The sequence below is a fragment of the Theropithecus gelada genome, chromosome 7a, assembly GCF_003255815.1.
Source record: "Theropithecus gelada isolate Dixy chromosome 7a, Tgel_1.0, whole genome shotgun sequence".
NCBI classification, from domain to species: domain Eukaryota; kingdom Metazoa; phylum Chordata; class Mammalia; order Primates; family Cercopithecidae; genus Theropithecus; species Theropithecus gelada.
This window is the reverse complement of record NC_037674.1, coordinates 42,803,778-42,822,973: the sequence shown is the minus strand read 5'-3', so window position 1 is coordinate 42,822,973 and position 19,196 is coordinate 42,803,778. Positions and strand designations below refer to the sequence as shown.

Here is a 19,196-nt window from a genome sequence, read left to right as displayed (position 1 = left end):
AAAATAAAAAAATCTGTGTTATTGTGTTACTTATTTTTATGCAAGATTTATGTAATGCTTCTTAACTTGACTTAATGTTTTTCCTGTTTTAGTTTTTGAGAACTTAGGAATCAAGCCTTATTTTAAGGTTGCAGTAGATGACTTGTGGAGTAGAAAATTTAACCTTTTGTGTTTGAAATTCAGATGCATTTACCCATAGAAACAACCCTCCGGTCCTCAGGTTTCTGAAACTGCAGAACCAGAAAGCACAATTATATAATGGATAAACTAGGCTTTGGAGAGTTACACAGGAAAGCCAGCCATATTCATGACATTGCTTCTTTGGAAAACAAGATTGGGAGTTTGTTTCTAGGTCTGTCAGACTCCTATACTTGCAAAAGTATCTTCAAGTAATTTACTAAAGAGAACATTGTTATTTCAAAGGTAGAGGCTTTTGTGCTGCTTTGACACCATTGTCTAGGAACAGAATGGAGATAAAAGCTTAAGTCTTCAAATGTGCATTTTTCTGTAGCTACTTGAGGTATTCGGAGTGCACCCTTTGGTTTACTCTGGGAATAAGTAATTTTTACTTAAGCAAAGTTACTTATTTTGTTGTGGTAAGAGGACTCTGCCTTTGATTGGACTGTATATTTCCAAGTCTTTATTTTCTTCAAAGAATGGAAGATTGGGCCAGCAAGATGAACCGCAAGGGCCTCGAGTTGTCGTCACAGAGTGATTCAGTAGATGGTCTGATGAGGGCATTGATTTCAACTGATGACTGGGGTGAGGGAACTGATTGTTTTTAGCTATGATACTTAATATATTTATATTTTTTCAACCAACATTGAAAGAAGGACTGATTTTTGTGTTTATGTTTATTTAAAGAGGGAGGTTGCCATCAATCTAGGAGGAAGAGACGCTTAAATGTTCACATTTTCTCCAGACCCAAAGGGACTTCAAAAAAAAAAACATGTCTACGTTACGTTCCAGTATGTGTGTATGTGAAATTAAAGCTCAGTATAGCTGTGGTTTCCCAAAGTTGTTCAGTTCCCAAAAGCTGGGGAGCCAAGATTCAATTCTAGTTCTATACATGTAAAATATGGTCAACTTAGCAACTAGACTGTGTGGATTCAGAGTGCAGGTGGCAGTAGGAGAAATTGCAGTAGATGATTTTACTATTAAAATGAAAACGTCTATTGCTCTCAAAATCAGTTTACAATTAGTTTATTCTTTGATGGTAGTTGAAACCTTAGTAGATAAAGTGTGGTAAGTTAAATAATAAATGAAAATGACTCTATTGGTGTGCAGTTTGTTTCCTTACTTGTGGAGTAGAGAATTTGACTTTTCGTGTGAGGTTTTAGACTAGTCTTTTAGATATTGTTGATGTGTGAAATGATTATAAGGTGTTCTTTCATTAAATGGCATACCCATAAATGAGGCGGTGGTGGAGAGTAGGAGGAGAAATACCAGTGGAACAGTATTACACATTGGCCCATATTGTATAAAACCACTTATGATACAGAGAATATTGTATCATCCTGGAGGGTTCTGAGCTTGTTTAGAATCAGACTTTTATTTCTGGACCATCTAACTGCTTTGTTTTTGTATGGCAAAAGGTAAAAATCTAGAAAGTATGCAGTGGTCATTTGGTGTAAGCAACTCGCTGCCTTTTCCCTCAAGGAATATGCCCCAATAATTCATCAACAAATAATGACACTCAACAAATAATGCAATCTGATATAAAATCATTTTCTGTAAGATCAAGGTGTGTCCAGAATTGGTTTCTTCCGGTGGGTTCTTGGTCCCGCTGACTTCAAGAATGAAGCCGTGGACCCTCGCGGTGAGTGTTACAGTTCTTAAAGATGGTGTGTGCGGAGTTTGTTCCTTCAGATGTTCAGATGTGTCTGGACTTTCTTCCTTCCGGTGGGTTCGTGGTCTCGCTGACTTCAGGAGTGAAGCCGCAGACCTTGGCAGTGAGTGTTACAGCTCTTAAAGGTGGTGCATCTGGAGTTGTTTGTTCCTCCCGGTGGCTTCATGGTCTCGCTGACTTCAGGAGTGAAGCTGCAGACTCTCACGGTGAGTGTTACAGCTCATAAAGGTAGTGCGGACCCAAAGAGTGAGCAGCAGCAAGATTTATTGTGAAGAGCAAAAGAACAAAGCTTCCACAGCGTGGAAGGGACCCGAGCCGGTTGCTGCTGCTGGCTTGGGTGGCCAGCTTTTATTCCCTTATTTGGCCCTGTCTACATCCTGCTGATTGGTCCATTTTACAGAGTACTGATTGGTCCATTTTACAGAGTGCTGATTGGTGCATTTACAATCCTTTAGCTAGACACAGAGTGCTGATTGGTGCGTTTTTACAGAGTGCTGATTGGTGTGTTTACAATCCTTTAGCTAGGCAGAAAAGTTCTCCAAGTCCCCACTCAACTCAGGAAGTCCGGCTGGCTTTACCTCTCAATCACCCCTCTAAACAAGACACCCCAGTTGCTGTTAGGAATTGGACAATGACCACTCTAGCTACTGCCTGCTCGATAGGGGCAAAGAAGGGGCCCTGCAGTTGTAGTGTCCTCCAGAGGGGAACTCTTTAGGCCAGTGAAAGGGCCAGCAGGTTGGTCCAGGGGTCCTCAGTAGAATTTGTTAGTTGAGCTCATTTGGGGTTCCATTTGTAAGACCATCTGTTGCTTGATGGCCTCGATCCTAGAGGAAACAAATTTGACAAAGAGATTAAAAATACAGGGCCCGAAGGCAAGTAATAGCAAGATGGCTGTCATGGGACCTAGAAAGGGGAGAAGCCACGTTGCCCAACTCCAGAGGTTGGTATAAGAGTTTGAAAGGTGTTGTCTGATTTCAGAAGCCTTTTTCTGTAAATGCCTGGCAGCCTCTCATACTATCTCTGACTGGTTAGTGTAAAAACAACACTCTTCCCTTAAGAAGATGCAGAGTCCTCCTTTCTCAGCAGTGAGGAGGTCTAGGCCTCAGCGGTTTTGGAGAGTCACTGCTGTGAAAGTCTATTTGGGATCGTTAAGGATAGATATCGTTATTTCTTGCAAACTGTCTGAGAAGTCCTTTGAGAATGTGGGTAGTAGGATAATACATGTTACACTGTTAACTTTTAGCAAACTTTACTTTTGTTGAAAACCTTGTAAGTTTGGGATTTCAATTATTCTTTGCTATTAGTAAGACCTCGTTCAGTCCATATTAACTTAGAATTCATGTAGATGGCTCCTTCCTGATGCTGTAAGTACTTTAAGATTTGGCTGAGTGCAAACAACTCCCACGTTTGAGCAGACCAATTATTAGGCAGTTTTTCTAACTCTGCTTCTACAAGAGTTTCCTTGTCACTTACTGAATACCCATTGTGTCTTTTTCTCTTAATCGCCTGGGAGGAACCATCTATTATCCTGTCCTGAAGGGAGTTCTTCCTAAGTCTGCTCAGACCTTTGTATAGTAATTAATTAAGATTTAGATCCCCTGTTAGGAAACTTGCTGGGTTAAGGATTTTTGATAGGAAGGCTTTAGGTTGTCAGTGGCCTCAGTGCTTTTGAGCTACGCCCTTGTTTACACTGATAACAAGGTGGTATTGGAGTGTTTATAGGGTTATGGAGAAGACCTTCAATTATCAATTATAGGTTTCAAATTTACCCTGGCTTTTAAAGGAATAAGGTACACTTTTTTCTTTACTACTTCTCTCTTTCTCTGTCTTTGACTCCTTCTTTGTCTCTGTCTCTTCCTTGCTTTCCTTCTCTGTTTGACTTTCTGCCTCTCTGTCTCTTCCTCTGTCTCCTCTTTGTCTCTCTGTTTCTTCCTGTCTCTTTCTCTGACTTTCTCTTTCTCTCTTTCCTTCTGTCTTTGACTTTGTCTGTCTCTCTTTCTTTCTCTCTGACTCCCTTTGTCTGTCTCTTCCTCCCTTTCCTTCTCTCTTTGACTTGCTGCCTGTCTCTTCCTCTCTCTGTCTCTCTCTTTGACTCCTTGTCTCTCTTCTTCTCTCTCTCTCTCTCTCTCTGACTTTCTGTCTCTTTCTCTCTTTCCTTTCTGCTGGTCTTTCCCTGCCTCTGCCACCCACTTATGCTGCTGTTCTCCCCTCTCCTTCCCCTGTTGATGGCTTTAACAGTGTAAGACTGCCACCTCTTTGGGTTTTTGCACCGTGTGCAATAACTCCATGGTTTCCTTGTGATATTTAATGGGGGTTTCCCTAGAAGTTAGGAACTCTCTTTCTCTCCACATTGCAGCATGTCCGTGTAGGATTAGATAAGCATACTTATTATCTGTAGCAAAGTCTCCCAATTACAACTGAGGAGGTGGGAGAAATACCTGGTTACAGGCTGTCCCAGGATTCCTCGGATGGTAATGGACCTTGAGGACAGTCTGGGACAGGAGATTAACACTGAGAAGGCTGCACCAGTGTCCAGGAGGAAGTCAATTTCCTGCCCCTCAATGGTTAAATGTACCTGGGGTTCAGTGAGGGCGATGACATGAGCTGGTGCTTGTCCCGGGCACCCTCAGTCCTGTTGTTGGATCATCTGGTCGGGGGCTTCTGGCCCAGAGAAACTTTGTCCTCTGGGGCAGTGCACCTTCCAGTGATTGCCTCGGCATCGTGGACATGGGTGAAGGGGCAGCTTCATTGGACAATCTTTTTTAAAGTGTCCTTGCAAACCACACTGATAACAAGCCCCACTGGGTGATTGGCCTGCTCCATTTTCTGTCCTCTGTGAACCATCAAGGTTTGTTTATCTGAGGGCCATGACTAAGGCTCTGGCCTTTTTTTGATCTCGCTTTTCCTTTTGAGCCTGTTCCTCTTGGTTCCTGTTATAGAACACTGAGGTTGCCAGGTTTAATAACGCCTCCAGATTTTGTTCAGGGCTTAAGGCTTGCTTTTGGAGCTTTCTCCTGATATCTGTAGCTGATTGGGTAATACACTTATCTTTTAGGATCGGTCGACCCTCGAGTGAGTCAGGTGACAGGAGAGTATATTTTCTTAAGGCCTCCCGTAGCCGCTCGGGGAAGACAGAAGGATTTTCTTCCTTTCCCTGAGTTATGGTGGACATCATTGAATAATTCATGGACTTTTTCCTAATTCTCCTTAGTCCTTCTAGAACACAGGTCAACAGAAGTTTGCGACTCCAGTCCCCATGATTTCAGTCGAGGTCACAGTGGGGATCCATACTGGGGACAGCTTGCTGACCGGTAGGGAATTTGTCCCTTTCTTCGGCTGTCATTCTATCATTTACTTGACTAAGATACCAGCTATCTCAAAACTCTTGGGCTGCAGCTAAAGCCACATTCTTTTCATTAAAGGCCAGGGTTTGATCTAATAGCATGACTTCTCTCCAAGTGAAGTCAAAGGTTTGCCCTAGACCCTATAGGACATCTATGTACCTATCAGGATCATCTGAAAACTTCCCCAGGTTTGCCTTGATCTGCTTTAACTCAGAGAGGTAGAAGGGGACATGTACCCAGGTTGGGCCAAATTGCCCTCCTCCTACAACTTGAAGGGGACATAACCAATAGCCTGGGGGTTTTTGTGGTCCTTTGGAGATTTCTTTGCTTGTTTCCTTCTGGGCAGAGGAGATTAGAGGAGGCTTATCATTAATAGGAAGGGGAGCTATAGGGAGGCTAGGATATGGAGATAAGCTGAGAGGTCCTCCTGTGGGATGTAAATTGCAAGCTTTGCGTAGTTGTGTATTCTCCTTCAGTGAAAAGAAAGCTTGGACATAAGGTATTTCACTCCATTAGCCTTCCCTCTTACAGAAAAGGTCAAGCTGCAGGATAGTATTGTAATTTATACTTCTCTCAGGTGGCCATTTTTCCCCATCAGAGAGAGAATATTGGGGCCAAGCCGTAATGCAGAAAAAAATGAACTGCCCCTCTTTCAGGGTTTGCAGGTCAAATTGGTCCCAATGGCTTAGGATGCATTTCAAGGGTGAGCCTGTTGGTGCCTAAGTGTTTCCCATCTGAAAGACAAAACTGCCTGCGGTTTTGGTTTGTTTCCCCTCTCCCCGCCCAAGAACCCGCAAGGGTCCCTGGACCCTGCTGATCGGAATAGCTGTGCTCACTGACGCAGCAGCAGAAACACTAGTTTTCCTCCTAGACCACAAGGAGGACCGAGGAAGGTCGGATTTAGTGGCCCTTACCGACGCATTCTCGAAAACCTGCACCCTTGCCTGTCCTCTTAGACCACAAAGAGGAACAAGGAAGGTTGGATTTAGTGGCCCTTATTGACACATTCTCAAAAACCTGTTAGAGTGCTAAGCATTCTCCTGTTAGTATTGGGACTTTACCCCGTCCTATAAAGATGTTGTGCCCCAAAAATGAAGTGGGGGGCCATAACCTGAGGGAGGGAAGGGATCTCCAGGGTTGGAAGAGTGATGCCTTTTGTCCTCACTTCTCATCATATGATAGGAAGGATATCATTTCTGAAGCTCCCCATATTCTAGCTTCAGGAATACATTTTGTTAGGCCTGCTAGTCTGAGGAGGGATCCTAAAATTCCAGATAAGATAGTACCCCCACCACCGACGGGGCTTTGGGCAAAGAATGTCTTTCTGATTGGTGAGCCCTGGTGCCTAAAGAAGGGAATAGAGTCCTGGAGTTTATACTAGAAATCATTCTTATAGGAGAAACTAGAAAAGCACCAGAGACAGGGAGTGGTTGTGGAAGTGGGACTAGTCTCGGAGAAGAGAGGCTAGAGGAAGTTTGTCTGACAGGCATTAGGACCCAGGAGGCAAGGGTCAGGATAGATAGGATAGATGGGCGAGTCTCGTTTGGGTGATGTAACTTTGAGAGTTCGACTCATGGCCGAAGGGTCAACCAATTTGTTGTCAGGACCCCGGAGCTGAATGGCTTTCCTCTCTGTTGACCCTCGGCTCAGCCCAGAAGTACAGGAAAAGTGGAAGCTGGTTCCAGGCAAACCAATGCTCCCAACTCCGAAGAGTCAGGGGTTGTTAGAGAGCCCTTTCCCAGAAAGCCTGATACCCGTGTCTTTAGTCCGGCGGCCGCGCTAGTCGCTTTTAACTGGCCAACAAGTGCCTGGTATTTAGCCCCCGAATTCTAAGGAAAAATTGGATAGAATAACAAGCGAAAGGGGTCTGATGGTACTCACTGCTAGGCGATAGTCCCTTCATGGTCACCAAAATGTGTCCAGAATTGGTTCCTTTCGGTGAGTTCTTGATCTCGTTGACTTCAAGAATGAAGCTGTGGACCCTCACGGTGAGCGTTACAGTTCTTAAAGATGGTGTGCGGAGTTTGTTCCTTCAGATGTTCAGATGTGTCTGGACTTTCTTCCTTCCGGTGGGCTTGTGGTCTTGCTGACATCAGGAGTGAAGCCGCAGACCTTGGCAGTGAGTGTTACAGCTCTTAAAGGTGGTGCATCCGGAGTTGTTTGTTCCTCCTGGTGGGTTCGTGGAATGAAGGCCATAGACCCTCACAGTGAGTGTTACAGCTCATAAAGGTAGTGCGGACCCAAAGAGTGAGCAGCAGCAAGATGTATTGTGAAGAGCAAAAGAACAAAGCTTCCACAGCGTGCAAGGGGACCTGAGCAGGTTGCCGCTGCTGGCTTGGGTGGCCAGCTTTTATTCCCTTATTTGGCCCTGCCCACATCCTGCTGATTGGTCCATTTTACAGCGTGCTGATTGGTGCATTTACACTCCTTAAGCTAGACGCAGAGTGCTGATTGGTATGTTTTTACAGAGTGCTGATTGGTGCGTTTACAATCCTTTAGCTAGACAGAAAAGTTCTCCTAGTCCCCCACTCAACCCAGGAAGTCCAGCTGGCTTCACCTCTCAAAGGTATGAAAATTATTTTAAGTTTGGCAAGAATGATAATTTGGACATAACATTGTATTTATTTTGGAGCCAGTACACACGGATACCACAAATACGTCTCTAATAATTCTTATTCAGGAAGCAATATTGACATAGATTGATGGACCAGGACAGTTGTGAAACTCTTCTTTTTTTTTTTTTTTTTTTTTGAGACAGGGTCTTGCTCTGTCACCCAGGCTGGAGTGCAGTGGCGTGATCTCGGCTCACTGCAGCCTTCGCCTCCCAGGCTCAAGTGATTCTCCTGCGTCAGCCCCCTACTCTACTCCAAGTAGCTGGGACTACAGGCTCAGGCCACCACACCTGGCTGATATTTGTATTTTTTGTAAAGAAGGGGTTTTGCCGTGTTGCCCAGGCTGGTCTTGAACTCCTGAGCTCAGCTGATCCTCTCACCTTGGCCTCCCAAAGTGCTGGGGTTACAGGTGTGAGCCAGCACACCTGGCCTGTTGTGAAACTATTAAAGAGGCTTTATGATATTGTAGGTTCAGTAACAAAAACGTATTTAGAGTTTAATTTTCCATACGGATCTGATGGCTGGTTTGACACAGAAGTGGAGAAAAGTGTCACTGTTTTTGGATCAAACTCCAGCCTGCTCAGATCAGGAAAATGTTTGATCATTTGGTAATAAACAACACTGTGATCTTGATGTACCAGGGTGGCTGTTTTGTCTGACTTTTCCTGGAGTTGTATAGGATTTCTGTGGTGAAAAAAAAAAATCTGTGGATTGAGTACTGAATTCTATCCTTTTTTTAGCTCTCTGACTTTAAACAAGTTAACTTCATTCCATAAATATTGACCAGATTTGTTCAAATGTGCCATCCATTGTTCTAAGTACCTAAAACATTATGCGTCTCAGTCACCTACCTTATTAGTAATGGGGTCATTATCTCCCAGTTTTTATGGTTTTTAGCAGCTTTTTGGAATATAATTTAAGTAGTATAAAATCTGCCTGTTTTAATTGTATAATTCAGTGTTTTTTTTAATATATTTACAGATTTGTGCAACCATCATTGCAATCTGATTGTAGAACATTTCCATCATTCCGGAAGGAACTTTGTGACTATTTGCAGTCACTCCTGAGCTCCATGCAACCACTAATGTACTTTTTGTCTTTATAGATTTGCACATTGTATAGAAATGGAATCATAATATGTGGTCTTTTGTGTCTGACTTCTTTCACATAGCATAATGTTTTTGAAGTTCATCTATATTGTAGGATGTACTTCATATTCCATTGTATGGATATACCACATTTTGTTTATCCGTTCATCGGTTGATGGACATTTGGATTGTTTCCACTTTTTGGCTATTGTGAATAATGCTGTTATGAACATTCTTGTGCAAGTTTTCATGGGACATCTGTTTTCATTTCTCTTGGGTAGATGCCTAGGAGTGGAATTGCTGGGTCATATGGTAAATTTATATTTGGTATTTTAAGAAACTGCCAAACTGTTTTCTTCCAGAGTGGCTGTACCATTTTATATTCCCATCAGTGAGGATTCTAATTTCTCCATATCTTTGGACAATAACAATACTTGTTATTATCTGTATTTTTTGTTATGGCCATTCTAGTGGATGTGAAGTAGTATTTCATTGTGGTTTTGATTTGCATTTCCTTAATAACTCATGATGTTGAGAATCTTTTCATGTGCATATAGTCCATTTTAATATCTTCTTTGGTGAAATGTCTATTCAGATCTTTTTTGCCCACTTTTTTTTTTTTTTTTAACCTATTTTATTTTTTTAACATGGAGTCTCACTCTCTTGCCCAGGCTGGAGTGCAGTGGCGTGATCTTGGCTCACTGCAGCCTCCGCCTGTGAGGTTCAAGCAATTCTTATGCCTCAGCCTCCCAAGAAGCTGGCATTATAGGTGTGTGCCACCACGCCTAGCTAATTTTTTATATTTTTGGTAGAGACGGGGTTTCGCCATGCTGGGCAGCCTTGTCTCAAATTCCTGGACTCAAGCGATCTACCCACTTTGGCCTCTCAAAGTGCTGGGATTACAGGCATGAGCCACTGTGCCTAGCTCTTTTTTGCCCGCTTTTAAATTGGTTTTGTGGTCTTCTTATTAATGAAAAAGTTCTTTATATATTCTGGTTACAAGTCCCTTATTGATATATAATAATTTGCAAACATTTTCTCCTGTTCTATGGCTTGGGTTTTGTTTTTCTTGGTGGTGTCTTGAAACAATTTTTACTTTCAATAATGTCTTACTTATTAGTGTTTTTGTTTTCCATGATTCATTGACCATCTGTTGCCCAATAATGATTTTACCCTTTTAGAGGAACCTTTTGAATGCTGGGACGTTGGATCTGTTAGCTTTCTGACATTTTCTAACTGATCAAGCTTATTTTCAATACTTGAGTACAGGGGCTACAGAATGAATGTTCTCCATTATTCATTAAACTTATTCTGTTTTGGAAAATTCATCTCAAACATGTTTGTCTTTTTTTAGAGTAAATTAGCATCTACTGCAGATGTTGTCATCCTGAGCAGACATTGACATTTCTTGTAAGATTTTATTACTTGATGCTGATTTGTTTATGAAAAATTACCATTTGAATGTGAAAATGATTTTTATCTCATAATTGTCCTGTTTAGGCTTATGAATTCTTCTAGAAATCTATCATTCATAGATTATTTTCAAAGCTTCTGAGGTTAATTGCCAAATAATTTTTATGGTTAATAATCAAAGAAGACACTTTAGATAGACTTTATCAGAGAGAGATTTTATTAGATATAAATGGAAGATATTTTTATCTGGGGTAGGTAGTTGTGATGCCTGACTGTAATGCCTAGTTTCAGCTTTTTGAGAAAGAATAAAACCAATTTTGCATTCCAGAACTATTATTTTGTTTCATGAATACAGCTAAGTAAATTCCATAAGGTTTCTTTGCTATAGGACAGGGTATCTCAGCTTCGACACTGTTGACCTTTTGGGCCAGACAATTCCTTGTCTTGTGGGGCTATCTTGTGCATTGTAGGATGGCTGTTTAGCAGAATTTTTGACCTCTACTCACTAGATGCTAGTAACATCCCCCTATTGTGATGCAAAAATGTCTCCAGGTGTTGACCTATGTCCCCTTGGTAGGGTTGGGGAGAATCTCATCCCCATAGAGAATCGCTGCTTTAGGGGTATATTTAGAACTAGCAAGGGAATTCAGAGAAGTGCCTTACCCTTCTAAAATATAGGTAGGAATTGTCCATCAGCTGTGCCACTAGAATTGACAAAGTGGTCTTTGCATGCAGCCCATAAAAGTTAGAGGCTGATGTTTCGTGCTTGATCTTTATAAAACCCTTCATATTCTCTCTCCCTTTCCTGATTGCTTTTTTATGTTCTTGTGTGTATGTTTGACTGCATTGTATGGTCTTCTAAAAGCAAGCAGAGACACCCCCCACCCATCCTGCATCCCCCTACACCGCCCGCTGACTTTCCCCAATTATTTTAAGATGCAGCTGTGGTGACCAATTCCAGATGACTATTGGGAGAAAGTAAACTTGAGGAAAAAGAGGAGGACTGGGTTGGATTTCCTCTGCTTCAGCTTTAAAATGTTTCCGCTGTGATATAAAAAGCTTAAGAGCATGTGGAAATGCGAGTTTAGCGTGTAACCAGAAAAAAGGGGTGTGTCAGGAAGAGGTAATTAAGTGTTGTAAGCAACCCAGAATCTCTGTACTATTGTTAAAGCAGTATGTTGCTTTAACTCAATCCAGTTACTCTTCCCTCAGCAAGTCTATACTACTCCAGTGATTGACCTGTCATACAGACTGCAACAAATATCACATATACTTGCACCAGGAGGCTGGGGTATGATTACACAGGGAGCCTCAGATATGAGTTTCCTGACGTTTGTCTGTGAAGTCTCAACTCTAATGTTGCACAGTTTTAACCTTTAAATACTACCATGCTACAAAGTCCCTTTCCACTGGAGCAGTATCATCTACTTTTAGTATTTAGGGACTAACCTGTTCACAACTACTACAAAATATTTGACAGAGTAGCACGCACCTTGTTTGACAGTCTCATGAAGTTGTGGGTAAGAAACTGTAGTTGCTTGCAACAGTATGAATCCAATATGATTTTTAAAAGTCTCTCTTTTCCCTTGCTGGTTAATGAAAACTCTAGGTTTTGAATTTTTCCTAAGTCATATTTTGCTCAGTTCTTTTCTTTCATAATGGCTGCTTTTCCTTTCAGCTGACGTCAGACTCTGCTGCCTCCTATAATTTTCCTAATTGCCTTCTCTTCTGTCTCAGCATATGCCTTAGCAGTGGAAAAGAAAAATTTCAAGTTTATTTTAGGGGGTGGTCTGGGGTAGAAGGGCGAGGCTAGCGCAGCTTAAAGGAGATGGTTATCCTGACTGTAATGTTTCTTACTAACTCCTCAGTGCATCTCTAACCTACCTCTAGTCAGGAGGGCTGTCACAAATGTGAAAAAAAGTGAGTTGGGAAGAAGGAAATGAATATTTACTAAGGGCCTACTCTGTGCCCAGTGTCTGTACTTTCTTTGACATAGTTTCATTTAATTCATTTAAGCTTTTTGAGAAGTGTTCTCATCCCTGTTTGCAGGTAAGGAAATGAGACACAGAGGGGTTAATCTGCCCAAGGCTTTGCAGAGAGCCAGCATGCAAATGCAGGCCTGTGGGACCCCAGGTCTGTGCTGTCTCTGCTTTCCATGCTCTTCTCCCTTCTTGTTAGTACTGCCTTCACAAAGGGAAGAAAGAAGAATGTTGGGTCTCCAGAAGAGTGGATTCCATGAAAGACACTCATATCTGGGGTGAGAGGTTATGATGCCTGGCTGTCAAGGCAGTTTCAGTTTATGAGAAAGAATAAAACCAACTTTGCAGTCTGAGAAGAGTGCTGGTTTCCGGAGGGATCATCTTGATTTGAGGTGGCAGCTGTCACTTCCCTCAGGGCATAGAAAATATGATTTAACCACTGGACAGCTTTGCTTCACAAAGAATGTCATGATTGGTTAAGTGCACATTAATACTACTGATATTAAAAGTGTACTTAATTACCCTACTACTGAAGGAGACATAAAAAATCCATAACAGTATCAACATGTCTAGTTTAGAATGCATTTGTCTTTTTTGGCTGAGGTGGATAGGTGAGGGCATAAGGTAAGGGTTGTGTATGTGCAAGTTTATATATAGATAAAATGTGTGTGTGTAGGAGAACAGATATTTGTGGTGTTTGGGAATTCACCTTGAACTTCATATTGCCTTCTAATTCATGCTAAAAAGAGTAGCACCTCTTATTGATTCTTAACCATAGAAAGCTAGCTGCCTCTTTTCTTTCATTTGATTGGTTACCACATTTGTACTTTCTCTGAGGGAAGGATCATTATTAGGATATACAGGGAAGAGTAGAAAGCTGAATAAAAAGAGGAAGATGTTGGGTTACTGAACTGAAATGTTGCCTTGGAACATGGCTTCCTTCAAAGCTCTTGAATCTTTATTTTCTGTAACTTACCACATGAGATCATAGGGAAAAGAAGTTGACCAAGGATGTGAGAAAGTAAATGGGAGTTACTGGAGAATTGATGGCTTTGTAAAAAGTTTCTCAAATAGGGATAGAGGTTTATACTTGCACTTAACATTGAAGGAAAGGTTTATGTTTGCTACTAGAACTGAGTTGGCATCTAACTTCCTTTGTAAAAGCACTACAAATTAACTGTTGTAAGCTGTGAAATGGAGTTTGTAGTAACAGACCTGGCAAGTAAACACCTAGTGTTTGTCTCTTAAAAAGTGATGTATTACAGCTCCACCAGGTGGCTGCCAACAGTGTGAATGAGACAGGCTGGCATCCACCAGGAGGAGGGGAAAGCTGCTCTTGATTTTCTTTGTGCATATCGGAGTCTACAACATAATAATTTAGTGAAGGACAAAGAAGGGAGCCCACTGCAGGTTTTTCTAGGAAGTCTTGCAAAACACACACACACACAAAAACAACAAAAAAACCTCAAGATCACTGTGACTCATCGTTGACGTATAAATACCTGAATGTCATAGACAGTTTTCTGATGGGTTAATTGTGCTGCAGATCTGTATATAATTGTGCCCATATTCTGGCTATTATTTTTGGTGTTCCTAAAAGGGCAGAGGATACTTTAGGTCCATAGACTAGTTTTGGCTTGTCACTATTAGAGACTCAAGTGTGATCCAGCTCAGATGCTAAGTATTGTAACATCACGGTGTAGTAGGAAAGAATGTTGGTGAGTCGAATCCAGTTTTAGGCTCTGCTCCTATTAGGCAAGTGGCTTCTTTTTTCCTGGGCCTCAGTTTTCTCATCTGTAAAATGAGTGAATTATATTAGCTGATCTCCAGAAACCTTTAGCCGTGTGCATAATTTGAATAATTTCATTTTAATTTGGAAAAGAATAAACTTGTTAAGCATTTGAAAATCAAATAGAAAACATGAGGGAAGAAAGCTATATTTAGTGTAGACATTTACATTTTTTAAATTAAACTCTACGTTATGATATTGATCATAAGAATTAGAATGAGACAGTCTTTACTATTCTCCCCTAGCTCTAATACGGCACAGATGTGATAATGAAGTCCATATGCAGTCTTGAAGAAAGTGTCTGATTAGACATAAAATGTTTTAAAAAAATCTGATAAGTAAATTGAGCTATCAACTTGTTTAGGCAGCACAGAGAATAAAACAAAAGCCAAAGCCCACTAGCTACTGAAACACTGAAATGTGAAATTCATTTTCCCAACTTATTGATTCCATTCCTATCTAGGTTTGGAGAAAAAAGAAAGAAACAGCTTCTTTCTCCGTGTTAAGTAAATATCTTAATCATTTGCAAATGCAAGTATAAAATTGAAATTGTAAGTGCTCTGAGTAACAAACATCGTTTGGTTCTTTTGTGTTCTAAACATTAATAAAATGAGCCATCATTAATGGATCTAAATATTTTAAATTGCAGTTAGTAATTTTAAATTGCAGTTAGTAATGCCATTTTAATTGATTTTAGATTTCTCATGTTGAGGAGCAAAGAAAGCATAACCCCAATTTTTTTATTCCAGTTTTTAACAATACAACCGATTTAGGAAATATTAAGAACTGATTGTAGCAATGACAGGAATATTAGTCCCCCTCTGCCTTTGTACTTTGCCGCTTAGCAACAAGTGAATTCATTACTGTATTTCATTATTTGTGCTTCCCGCCTTTAAAAAATACGCAGTTTGCTATTTTTAAAAATTACCCATGGATGGCCGGGCGCAGTGGCTCACGCCTGTAATTCCAGCACTTTGGGAGGCCAAGGCGGGCGGATTACGAGGTCAGGAGATCGAGACCATCCTGGCTAACATGGTGAAACCCGTGTTACTAAGTCTGTACTAAAAATACAAAAAACTAGCCAGGCGTGGTGGCGGGTGTCTGTAGTCCCAGCTACTCGGGAGGCTGAGGTAGGAGAATGGCATGAATCCGGGAGGTGGAGGTTGCAGTGAGCCAAGATCACGCCACTGCACTCCAGCCTGGGCGACAGAGCGAGACTCCGTCTCAAAAAAAAAAAAAAGAATGAAGACTGATTTTATATGGTGGCTCTTTTCACCATTAAAAAATTAGTTTATACTTTTTTTGCTTTTCTCGTTGTTTTAGTTTCTTTCTTTTATGTGCGTATTTATCAGCGTATTGTGGCATGTGTGTTAGCTGTGCCAGTATTCCGCTTTTAGAAACACAGCCACATGTTACTATGCCACCTTCTTGAAGTTTGGAGTGTTAGATTTGAATGCAATGTAGACTTTGATCTAGTTTTTGTTTTTCTGTGAGACATTTACATGAAAACAACATCTTTGATTTTAATAACTTACCTGTTTATTTCCCACCTGAAATTGTCTTAATGCTCCATAAGGGACGTAGCAGCTGGTTGTGATGGAATTGACTGACACTAAGTAAAAGATTATGACTTCAGGTAGAAATTAAGTAGACAGAACTGCTGATTTCTTAAAGAAATGGGATACACTCAGATTGTCAAATATTGACATAGACCTTCTGCTAATTTAAGAGTAACAATTCTGGTTCTGGGAGAAAAATTTTTTCGTTAGTTTCATGATATGCTTTATATCAAAGATAAAACCTTAAATGTATTTTAGATTTAATTTTTTTGTTAAAAAAAGGGCTGACCTTTCATTCTTGAGAAGATTAGTTCCTCTTAACCACGTGATGAAACTTTGCTAATAAAAAGAACTCGTGTGTATACACTCTTACACCACACTTTGTACATAATTCCTAGCAGTCTTTTGGACTAAATACTTTCCCCATAACTTTATATTGAGCAGAAATGATGGCATCTTTTCAAATATATAATGTTAGCTCTGGGATTTAAAATTTAATTTCTAGTTTTCAGTGTCTTGCTAATTATGAGTTTGAGGCACATTTCATTAATACGTGTTCATCTTAGTATGCATTGATGAGGAGTGTGTGACTGTTTTGCTTTATATTCTTCTGATAAGTCAATTAATGGCAAGTCATTTTACTTCTATAAGCTCATTTTCCACATTTGTATGAAGTGGAGGTTGTGGGTATGGGTGTGAAAGATGGGAGTTTAGGTTAGAACAACTTGTAATTTCTCTTCCAGTTGTAAGTACTGTATAACATAATGGAAGCAAAATGCCTCCATGGCTCCGTGATCATGTCTGTATTCATTTGTTCATCATTGACTTGTCTCTTACTATGGGGATTTCCTATTATATACATGCTGCACATAAATTTCCGAAAGATTTAGTTATAATCTAATCTTTTAGAATCTAAATTTAGTTGTAGTAATTTGTTTGGCTATTACACATTTAAAATTTACCAGAAGTGTCTTGATCAAACAAGAATTTGGGTTGGCTTTCAAAGAATGTGAACAAGGCTGAATATAAATAGAATTCGGGTCATTTATCAGTATCCATTCTCTTATTTCATTAGCTGAATTAATGTCTAAGCATTCAGTCCAAGAAATATATGTAGCTCTTCTATTTTATTAATGGTTTAGCCTTAATCCTATCTTCCTTTTAGTTTGCAATAAGTACAAAATAGTTAAAAATTCCAGAAGCTTGTTATAGTCTACCTCCTATGAAGCACTTAAGCAATACAATAAATACAACTGTCATTCTTTGTCTTCTACTTCCTCTTTTCTGGATATTTGGTTGTATGACTGTTTTTTCCTTTACTACTATCTAATCTAGTTCACAATGATTTTTGTGTTCTTAAAGAGAAAAAGTCAGTGACTTAAATTATATCACCATAACTTTTGTAATCAGATGATCAGAGAAGATAGGATTAAAGCTAGTAAATGCAGGGTCCTTTGAAATCCTCACATAAAAAGAAACAGCGAAAGTACCAGCTTTATCTGGTATCTGACCGAGAAAATCAACCAATGTATATTGGTTTTGTACTTTACATGGTAATGTTGTCATTTATTTTTAGATATCCTTGGAACAGAAGATCTTATTGTGGAAGTGACTTCCAATGATGCTGTGAGATTTTATCCCTGGACCATTGATAATAAATACTATTCAGCGGACATCAATTTGTGTGTGGTGCCAAACAAATTTCTTGTGACTGCAGAGATTGCAGAATCTGTCCAAGCATTTGTGGTTTACTTTGACAGCACACAAGTAAGACTTTGTTTTCTATGAAGGCTTGAATAAGAAATTATTGCATGCCTTCTTTTTTTCCCGTTACATTTTATCTTACTATCTCTTTTCTGGTTTTGTTTGTTTATATTTTTTGTTCCTTCTAGAAATCGGGTCTCGACAGTGTCTCCTCATGGCTTCCACTGGCAGAAGCATGGTTACCTGAGGTGATGATCTTGGTCTGTGATAGAGTGTCTGAAGATGGTAAGGCATGTGGGTGGGACACGCATTTGCCATTCCTTGATAAACAGAGTACATCTGTTTCCTTAACTTAGGACATACATCCCATGTGACTTTATTGCTTTATGAAAATATTTTCAGCTATTTTTCTTTGGTATCTTGTAATATTTACTTTTTTTTAAGAATGTATACTTCAGGGTTGAGAAATCATTTTCTTTTTGTTATTTTAGATGCCTTTAGAATAGATGCCTTTAGAATAACATTGACATTAAGGGAAACACATTGAGATTTATGAAGAATATTGCAGGAATAGTCATGTTTTGTTTTCTTCTTACTTATGAAGATTCTTTTGCATATTATTTTAGGTGTAAACCGACAGAAAGCTCAAGAATGGTGCATCAGACATGGCTTCGAATTGGTAGAACTTAGTCCAGAGGAGTTGCCTGAGGAGGATGGTAAGTGTTTATGTGTTAGTAGAAAATATGGCACTTAGATTCAGATATGAGAGATTATTTTAATTCAGGGAAGAAGAATCACAGCAAAATTCAAGAAACTTTTTTCCCCAGCTGTTTCAAGGATTTAAGCAAAATCCATTGATGTAGTCTTATACTTAGTGTGAGAATTCATTTATTTGGTTTTACCACCTGTTTTAGAACTTTTGAAAATGTGTGTTTTTCTTATGGATAAAGGTATAAGGCTGCTTTCTAAAATCTTTGTCATTTTCCCAATCCTTTTTCCTTTCCCCACTGCTGAAGAAGGAGAGTTCGACCTTCATAGTAGTTAAAGTTGATGTTTCTTATTTTGAATTCATGGTAACCTAAGACTGAATTCCCAGGAATCGCAGGGGACATTTCAGATCTATTTGAATGTCTTTTGGACATTTGAAGCCAAAAAACAGACCCCTAATTTAATCCCCCACCTCCACCCCAGGTAGCTCTGCAATCGCTGTCCTCCGCTATTGCTGGACCTTCTATTTCTTCCCCTTTTCTACTCCCCTTCCCCATTTCTTTTCTCATCTTTTCTCCTTTGAAGTACACCTGTTGTGGTATCTACCAGGATAAGAGGGTTTTTGGTTCACCAAAACCTTATAATCTGGTACAAGAGATGAAACTTACAGATAATTGAATTATCAAGTGGAATGTCATAAGAATTATAGAAGAAATAGTGGTGCTGTGGTATTTTAGAGACAGGAGAGCTTATTTTTGTTTAAAAGTGCAGAGAACGTGTTGGCATTGTGAACTCTCACGTGTCAGCTGCTCCATGGGGAAGAAGTTAGAAAAGGTCCTGGGCTTGTAGTGAGAGGACTGGTGGAGAGGTGGCATTGTGAATATGCCAGTTGTTCCAAAAGACATCCTGGGCAGGGAAAACCAACGTGAATTAAAGTACATAGATAAGACATAAGCAGTAATTTTATGAAACTTGTATTTTTATTAAGGAATTAAGAAATATTTTTCTATATTCTGGTTTTATTTATAATTTTTCCAAAATACTGTTACCTTTGAGAATAAAACTTGCCAGGGAAGAAGAGAACAAAGCCGAAGTAAAAAGGCTGGTTTTTCTCCTTGCTCATTTTAAAGAGTATTGAAAATTGGCAAATA

The 19,196-nt window shown here is 39.9% G+C and overlaps 1 protein-coding gene across 4 annotated transcripts in view; it reads left to right on the top strand.

Annotated features, from left to right (window-relative positions):
* Positions 1-19,196, top strand: part of AAGAB (alpha and gamma adaptin binding protein) — a 61,351-nt gene that overhangs the window by 6,711 nt on the left and 35,444 nt on the right. For all 4 annotated transcript variants that reach the window (XM_025390860.1, XM_025390859.1, XM_025390857.1 and 1 more), the window contains exons 2-4: positions 17,210-17,400; positions 17,526-17,622; positions 17,964-18,053. In XM_025390860.1, coding sequence (XP_025246645.1) covers positions 17,589-17,622; positions 17,964-18,053 — 124 coding nt within the window. In that variant the 5' untranslated portion in view covers positions 17,210-17,400; positions 17,526-17,588. The remainder of the gene's footprint in view (positions 1-17,209; positions 17,401-17,525; positions 17,623-17,963; positions 18,054-19,196) is intronic.